General features: G+C 31.9%; 1 protein-coding gene across 1 annotated transcript in view; it reads right to left on the bottom strand.

Moving 5' to 3' along the window:
• Window positions 1-326: 326 nt before the first annotated feature.
• Window positions 327-9302, bottom strand: part of LOC105627670 (protein AAR2 homolog) — a 29078-nt gene continuing 20102 nt past the window's right edge. Inside the window, exons 2-5 of the mRNA XM_012208949.1 lie at window positions 1411-1526; window positions 1195-1348; window positions 855-1118; window positions 327-747 (exon numbers count right to left, since the gene is read on the bottom strand). Of these exons, the coding sequence (XP_012064339.1) occupies window positions 327-747; window positions 855-1118; window positions 1195-1348; window positions 1411-1526 (955 nt within the window). The remainder of the gene's footprint in view (window positions 748-854; window positions 1119-1194; window positions 1349-1410; window positions 1527-9302) is intronic.

Raw genomic sequence — 9302 nt, 5'->3', positions numbered from 1 at the left:
ATACCGAGAATAGAGACCGTCATTCAAACTAATAAGAGATATATCGAATAATTGTGCTCTACAAGAATCCCTCAAGTGCTATGTAAAAGGATTTTTTTAATCTTTAATTTTTCATTAAAAACATTTTGTTTAAAAAATTTGTTCGATTTGTCCGGATTTGGTGACGCACCCTGTATATATGCATGTATGGTACATATGTAGTACGTATATAATTCACATTGGATTATTTAAAACATTAAAGATCCAACGGTCCTTTGACCGTTACAGGTTTTAATTTTCTTACTTGTTGTCTATTCATATTGTGGTTTTAAATCATTTATTATTGTTTATTTATTTGTGTTTGATAAAGTGACAATAATAGGCGCCTCATCGTCCGCTTCTTCGAGTAAATTCGAAAAGTCCCACAAAAACTTGGCGGTCAATCGACCCTGTAAACGCTTGGCGTACGATTTCAATCGATCGTCCACCTCAGAATTTGACTCGATATTACCGAATAAGTTGCACAGATTATGATATACAAAATTATTGCTCGCTACAATATCGCAGAGTACTTCTTCTGGCACATACGATAATTCTTCTTCCAGGGTTTGCAGAAATTCCATATACATAGAGCGATATTGTGGAATCACGTTATCGGCGCCACAAATCAGTGATATGAGTTTCTTCCATTGCTCGAAAGCGTCCAAGCTCTGACCAGCTAGGAAGCAAATGAATGTCAGTTGCATTTCCCCGATAATTTCGACAGGTCTAAAACAATTGAACTTTAAATATTCACATAAAACTTGTTTTTTCTTACCAATCGCATTTTTCTTGCTTTTAGTCTTTAAGATCTAAAATTTCAATTCCGAACTTACTCTCGCAATTTTTTTAAAGTGATATCTAAAACATAACTAGTATCAAGAGAATGCCGTGTTATCTCGCTTGGAGTCGCATCGTCAGGATAATGTCTGTCTGGTATTTCTGTAAGCCTGAGTTCTGTACCAGACTTCGGTTTCAGATTCGGCATCATCTGCTCCTCCTTCGCTGTGAGTATACTGGAATTTTTTCGTTTGCTATCTCGGCCACGTGGTCTCGAAGCATCGTTGCAGTGCTCCAATTCCAAAGCGGATCGCACATAACTAAAACATATTATTTCAATAGAGCTATACATTAAGTTTCAAAATTTCAAGTAGACAAGACTTACATTTTACTTACCCACATAATGGCGAACACCTCGTCATGATAGATGCAGTAATGTCATTTGTTAATTTTGTCCAAGATTTCGATATTTCGTATGGATATGATCCTAAATATCTGTTCAACTCTTTTATGTTATCTTTCAACCTCTGAATCGTCTCGTTAGGTACAGCTGTTTGAAAATTTCATGTAAAATTGAATCTCGCATTATTAATAATAATCCTGATTACTTACATTCTGAACTAACATCTTCTTTTTTGTTATCCCATTTTTTCACTAAGAATTCACCTTTCTGGAAGTCATGAAAGAAACCAACTCTAGGTGCCAACTCATCAAATTCATTTGCTGCACTATAAAAATATTGAATTATTCAGTCAATTTAAATAATTATGTCTATATACAATTTAAATAATTATGTCTATACAAGAAAATAGAAGTCATACAAGAAAATACATAATTGTATACATATAATAATATCTCTTGATATAAAATTTAGAATTTACTGACATTCATATGTGAATTTGATCAGTTGTATTAAAACAAATATGATATTAGAATGCTAAAAACTGCTACATATAAAATCAGCTATGTTAAAAGTATATATAGGACGTTTCGCGTCAAGTGGACTCTCTCCTTCCAAAATTTGACGCAACGGAAAAAAACGTCTCAAAATATTCGCACATTTGTATACTTTCAAATGAAATGTTTTTTAAAAAATTGGCGACTCAAATATAATGTTTGAAATCCGCAAAAGTCACGAATCTTACATCATCGATTTAAATGCGAAAACTTGATTATTCGGCTTGAAAATGATTAGTATAAATGATTACGAATCTAGAGATAGAATTATAAAGTTCAACATGGCGGATTTGGAATCAGTATATAAAACTTAAAGTATCATAATTCATAATTGTTGTTTATGTCAAGTCTAATACTTTACAGCGACCATTGGTTCAATGGCAGAGTGTCGCATTACTTGCAAGTTAAACAATAAGTATAACTTATCCAATCATTCATAGTAATCATTTTCAAACTGATTTGTCAAGTTTTCGCATTTAAATTAACGATGTTGTAAGAATATTCATGACTTTTGCGGATTTCAGACATCATATTTGAGCTATGATTTTTTCAAAAGGCCACGTTTCATTCAAAAGTTACACAAATGTGCGAATAATTTAAGACCTTAAACGTTTTTTTCCGTTGTGTCAAATTTTGGAAGGAGAGGTGATCCGTTGAACGCGAAACATTTCATATATTAGGTATACAATTTTGCTTCCGCCGTTTTCCTATAAACGGCTTTAGCGATAAGTGGTGGTCGAAATAAATAAATCATAGACGTCATACAATAAACTTGGGCATCTGTCAACATAACCCCATAGAAATATTAGTCGATTTGTCTGCATCATAAAGTTATTCTCGATTGAAAATGTCAGTTTACGAGCCAAATTCTCGTCATTTGCGGGAGGTTTTAATTTTTTGCTTCAATATGAAGAAATCTGCGGCTGAGGCTCATCGAATGCTCTCAAATACTTATGGTGAGGCCGCTATTAGTGAAAGAACGTGTCGTGAGTGGTTTCAACGCTTCAAGAACGGTGATTTTGACGTCCAAGGTCATGCTCTGTATTTGGTGAGACCAGCTCAGCAGTGTATTATGAACTGTTAAAACCGACTGAAATCACAGGCGGTCGGTATCGAACGCAATTGATGCGTTTGAGCCGAGCATTGAAAGATAAACGACCGCAATACAACGAGAGATACGATAAAGTGATTTTGCAGCACAATGCTCGACCCCATGTTGCGAAAGTGATCAAGACATACTTGGAAACGTTGAAATGGGAAGTCCTACCCCACCCGCCATATTCTCCAGACGTTGCTCCCTCTGACTATCACTTGTTTCGATCAATGGCACACGGCCTGGCTGACCAGTACTTCCGGTCTTATGAAGAAGTAAAAAATTGGATCGATTCGTGGAACCTCAAAAGATGACCACTTTTTTCGACGTGGGATTCGTACGCTACCCGAAAGATGGGAGAAAGTAGTGGCCAGCGATGGACAACTTTGAATCATAAATGTATAACCAATTTTTTATAATAAAGCCTCGAATTTCGGAAAAAAAACGGCGGAAGCAAAGTTGTACACCTAATATATGAAATGTTTCGTGTTCAACGGATCACCTCTCCTTCCAAAATTTGACACAACGGAAAAAAACGTTTAAGGTCTTAAACTATTCGCACATTTTTATAAAAAAATATATGTATATATTTTTTAAATGATTAGTCAAATATAATGAAATATACAATATTATAACATGATTTAACAAAATATACATATAACAATATAATATAAATATAAATATAACAAAATATACATATTTTTATTATCAAAGTTGATTACATTATGCCATTCTATCTAGATTAATTTAGCATACTAATTTATCAATGTGTTACCTAATAAATACAGGGAGACTAGTTTAGAAGGTAGAAAATTTAGTTATTTTAGGAAAAAAAACTTGAAATGATAGAAGAAAAAAATCAGAGCTTCAGTTATACTAACAAGAGACATTTTACAACTGTCCGGAACATGAAATGTTGTTAAACACAAAAATCGAGAGACACGATATTTTTTTTATATATGCATTAACTTATGTTAAGTGAAATAACTCTTTTGAAAAAAAAAAAAACGATATTTTTCTTTTAATCTGAATATCGTTGAAAGTATAAAAGACAACAATTTTTTAAACAAAAATTGATTTGAAAATCTTATTGTTATACTGGGCCGTGCATTTGAAAATTCGACAATAAAAAATAGAAATAGCAATCGAAACTAGATCTTTAATGCTTAAATATTTCAATTTGAATTAATGTTAATATCTCGTTAACTATTGTGCAAACTGCAAAATGGTAAAAGATTTTTCGATTCAGTTTAGTTCGCTCTATTTGCTCAGGATGGGTGGTGCCAAAATTTGATGCCACTGTATGTATACTATACAGGGGCATTTTAATCGCCCCAGATGAATATCTCAAAAATTAAGAAGCACACAGGAAAAACAATAAAAAATATTAATTAGAGCAATGAGAATGCGATATACGGTGCAATACATAAATATATTCAATATAATTTTACATTACTTTTTGATAATAAATTTCTTGGACGTTTTAGTTTACTTTGAATCAAAATTGTCATCAGCAATACCATATAATTTTTATGAATAATATTCTAATCCACATATGTTGGTCACTGCGTTTATACAGAAAAAAGTTTTATATAAAATAATACAAAAGTTGTAGATTTCCTAGGAGAAAAAAAAAGAAGAAATAACGGATTTTATATATATATTTTTTTTACCACGATCAAGTCAAGTTCAACATGAATTTTTTAAATAGGGATCACTATTTTTTATTGCGTTTCTTTTGTTATTCTTGTAGCTAACGTCGAGACGTTTTCAGAACAATATAATAAAGTATTTTTTTTATTAAACATTTTTCGAGTTATAATATAAAACTTGACAGTACTGCTGACATTACCCAGATAACAAAATGCTCGCATAATCATTGCATTACTATTATTACGCTCGTACGCGTTAGACCATCGTATCATGAGAGTGATATGATGGCGTTCTTGCACAATCTGATACTCACGTATGAGAGTTATATGAAATCACACTAAATGTTATCTAGAAACATATATACCATTTTTAATTAATTATAAACTTCTGTATATACGCTATTTGTGCTCCCGTGTATAAATAATTATTGCCAAAACAATAAGATAAATCAATGAATAAGGAAATTGATATTTCTAGATATTACTAGAATAAATGATGATTGATATTACGGATTATATTATAAATAACATTAACAATAAGAGTTATGATAATTTTATTATTTCTTAAAATGAGTAAAATCTTTGTTTTTCATTTATCTCTGTTATTTATCATACATTATAATCCATATTCAGAACGCGCTGTTGTCTCTGAAATTCTATAGTATGCGTAATATAAACTATAGCGCGTAACATTGTTGTAAGGACGTTCTGAATATAGACTTATTTCCTTATATCATTATTATCTTAATATTATTCTCTTAAAGTTATTTTTAGTTTTATGTTTTAATATCTTATTGTCGTTTACATAATTTATTATTGGAAAGTAATATTAGGTGTAGTAAAAAGAATTCCATTATTTTTGCATGAAATTGAATGGAAAAATAATAGATTTCTTTTTACTACACCTAATATAAAATAAAAATAAATTCAAGGCTAACGAGAGTCAAAACAGAAGGAGATAGTCAATAATTAAATTATAATTGAATTATTTAATTATTTTCTTTATTAATACTATATATTATATTACTTTCCAATATATCTTCCAATTAAACAATATCTTCTTTATTTTGAACGTATGATTTCTAAACGTATTTAATATTAAAATAATTTTTTAATTTATATACTATATGTTTTGTATCATTTACTCATCACAGTAATGATATTATGAAATAATCTTTTAAGCATAATGACTTCTTGTATTGTACCATTTTACTATAGCTATATTATTGCAAATCTTCGATATCATCCCTGGTGGAAAAATTTCTATGCTAAAGTACGCTAAGAATGTCTTTCTTCTTCTACGCTTCTGACTGTAGCGTAGAATCATGTTGTTAAACATAGAAATAACTATGCCAAGATATGCAAAAGATAAAATAATTTGGACCTAATTAGGCATAGAAAGTACGCTAATGTACGCGCAATTAATAATCATTACTTCCTGAACTACGCGTTTCTATGCCGAATTATGCCAAACTAATTTTTATTGGGAGTACAAATAAATTTCCGCCGTTTTTAATCAAAAATTAAGCATTTATTGTGAAAGAACGGTACATAATGTTTTATTTAAAGTAATGGCCATCGCTAGCCACTACTTTTTCCCATCTTTCTGGTAGCATGTGGATATCGCGTCGGAAGAACACTTCATCTTTTGAGGATATCCAATCATCGATACAATTTTTGGTATCTTCATATGATGTGAAGTGCTGCTCAGACAGGCCATGCGTCATCGATCGGAACAAGTAGTAGTCGGAAGGATCAATGTCTGGAGAATACGGGGGTGGGGTAGAATTTCCCATTTGAGTGTTTCTAAGTAGGGTTTTGACCGGCACCGCAACATGTGGTCGAGCATTATCATGCAGGAGAATAATTTTGTCATGTCTGGAGTAGTGGGCGCATTTTTCCTTGAGTGCTCGTCAATTATGTTCGATAGAGAGCCCCAGTAATAGTCTTGTTCGATTTGAGCAACTCATAATATACGACACCAAGCTGATCCCACCAAATACAACATAAGTTTTTTTCCATGAATATTCGGCTTGGCTGTCAATGTTGAAACATGGTCAGGTGGTCCCCATAATTTCCTCTTCTTTGGGTTATCGTAGTGGATCCATTTTTCATCACCAGTGACTATACGATGCAAAAAACCCTTTCATTTATACCTGGCAAGCATTTCACATGTGAAAAATCGGCGTTCAACGTTTCTCGGCTTCAATTCATATGGAAACCAATTCCCTTGCTTTTGAATCATTCCCAATGATTTCAAACGATATGAAATTGTTTGTTGAGTCATTCCTAATATAAGTGCAAATTCTTTTTGCGTTTGGCACGAATCTTCATCCAATAAATCTTCTTCCAATTCCGCGTCTTCGTACACTTTCGGCCTTCCGCTACGTTCTTTGTCTTCGACGTCAAATTCACTGTTCTGAAACTTTTGAAACCACAACTTCTCTCACTTAAGGCAGCATCACCATATGCTTCTACAAGCAATCTATGAGCCTCAGCTGCAGATTTCTTCAAATTAAAGAAGTAAATCAAAAGTTCCCGCAAATGACGCTTATTCGGCTCAAAACTCGACATTTTCGTACAAAAAAATATATGATGCTGATACAAAATCGCTAATATTTCAAGGTTATGGTATTGCCGGATGTCCAATCTTACGATGTGTCGTTTTACATCAAACAATTTTAACTATAGTTTATTAGTGGCGCCGTCTTTTGCAAACGGCGGAAACTTATTTGTACTCTCAATTTTTTCGTAGTATTTCAAGAAAGTATGCCATTCTACTTCTTTTTTACGCGGAAATATACTCTACTCTGATAGATGGACACAGAAATAATTATACCAAACTACGCCAATCTACGAAAAAATCCTAATCATTTCCTGAAATACGTGTTTCTATGCCAAATCACTTACCTTTTAATTTTTAATTTGTGATAAAATGCGCCATTCTACGCCATTTTATACGGATTTATTCTTAAGACCTAAACACAATATCGCTTATTGTCGCTTCCTTTGCACAATGCCGCAAAAGAAATAAAAAATGCCAACCAATCTGATTATATAAACTGTAGTATATTCTTCCATCCGCTTCAAGGTTATAGCACATATAAACAGAATAAAAAATCTGAACGCTAATTGGTAGGCTATAAGACAATACAGAATTCCAACTTGTCGGAAATTTATCGCCTTATTCCATGTCCCTATATGTGTGCATTAACATTCCCGTATTGGATTCCTCTATTCTTATCACTATTGCTATCGCTATTTCTATCGCTCGCATTGTTAGGGCTTCCTCTAAGCATAGTTTCGAGTATATTTACACTATTACTGTTTAAAGTAATATGATAGTACCTTGACCATTAGGCATGAAACAACCGTTTCCTTGTGTATTATAAATTTTATATATTTCGACTTATTTTATATTATCTGAAATATGTGATTTGCTTGTTATGAATTTTTAATGTATTTTATTATTATTTAATCACCCTTGCATTCTATTCGCTCCTGGCTGTTCTGGCTACTAAGTCCGGTTGCCAGTTTCACTCTCATCAGTTGACAGAGGGCCATGGCGGAGATGCATAAACTCGTAAATAAGAATCACCTAAAAAAGAATATAAAGAGCGTAGCATTTCGCATGTAAAATGAGCTCTCAAAGTTTTAATATTAAAGTACATGTTACGATGGAATTCTAATTCCATTATGATAGCAACGTGATAGTATCTTGAATTCATGCCTAATGAGTTCAAAGTACTATCATGTTATGTACTTTAATACAGTATATATGTACTCGAAACTATGTTTAGAGGGAGGAAGGCGTAAATCTTTGGCATAGGATTAGAATTCTACGCCAAACTACTTTCATTCGCATCCTTAGGCGTAATTTTTAGCGTAGTTAAGCGTACTTTCGAGCACAATTAAGCGTATTTTCTGGCATAATTTGGCGTGGTTTGGCATACAAAGGTTACGAATCGACTTACTTTGGCATAAGAATAGAATTCTACGCCAAATTACTTCTGTGTTCCAAACCGCGTATTTAAAAATAGTTTTTGCGTATTTAAGAATAGTTTTTGGCGTACTTTGGCATAGAAATTTTTCCGCCAGGTTGTTGAAGTCAAAACTAAATTTTACTGGATTTTCAAATTCTTCTGATCTTTCATTTGTATAACTACTTTTAAATCACGAATATTTAAATAAATGAATCGTGGGGATGACAAGTAATTATCAGAAATTGTAATTTTATTATGTTATTTCGTTCATGCAAATTTATATTAAATTTATATAAATCTTTATATAAAATCAGATTCTCAATCTTTAAAATAAAAATAAACAATAAATTCAAGATTAACTGTAGTGGGATTCTCAAACGAAAAGCCCAACATGTCATGAAGCTTTGGCAAAATTAAATTATCAAATTATTGATTTATAAATTCTTAATGTAAATAACTATGTCAAGAGACTAAATAATTCCGACTGTATTGTACAGAATACTTTAAGGAATTGTAAAAGATTATTCGAAGTCGAGAATCTTTTAAGTGATACATCTCATAATGAAATATCGGTTGCTTCTATTGCGATGGATGAAGAAATTTTTAAAGAAATTATTTTTAATAACTGAGAGATAAAGAAATAATAACGGATGAAAATTGATAATTTTCAAAGAAGTTGACGATGAACAAAAATACAAGGAAGTATATTTTGATTTATTGCCAATATTTTTGATAAATTATTTTTAAATCAGTGTAATTGTATAGATATTTACATGTATTAGGTATACAACTTTGCTTCCGCCGTTTTTCTATAAATAG

The sequence above is a fragment of the Atta cephalotes genome (genome assembly GCF_000143395.1).
Source record: "Atta cephalotes unplaced genomic scaffold scaffold00010, whole genome shotgun sequence".
Lineage (NCBI taxonomy): Eukaryota > Metazoa > Arthropoda > Insecta > Hymenoptera > Formicidae > Atta > Atta cephalotes.
Note: the sequence above shows the minus strand (reverse complement) of the source record. Positions and strands in the feature narration are given on the sequence as shown.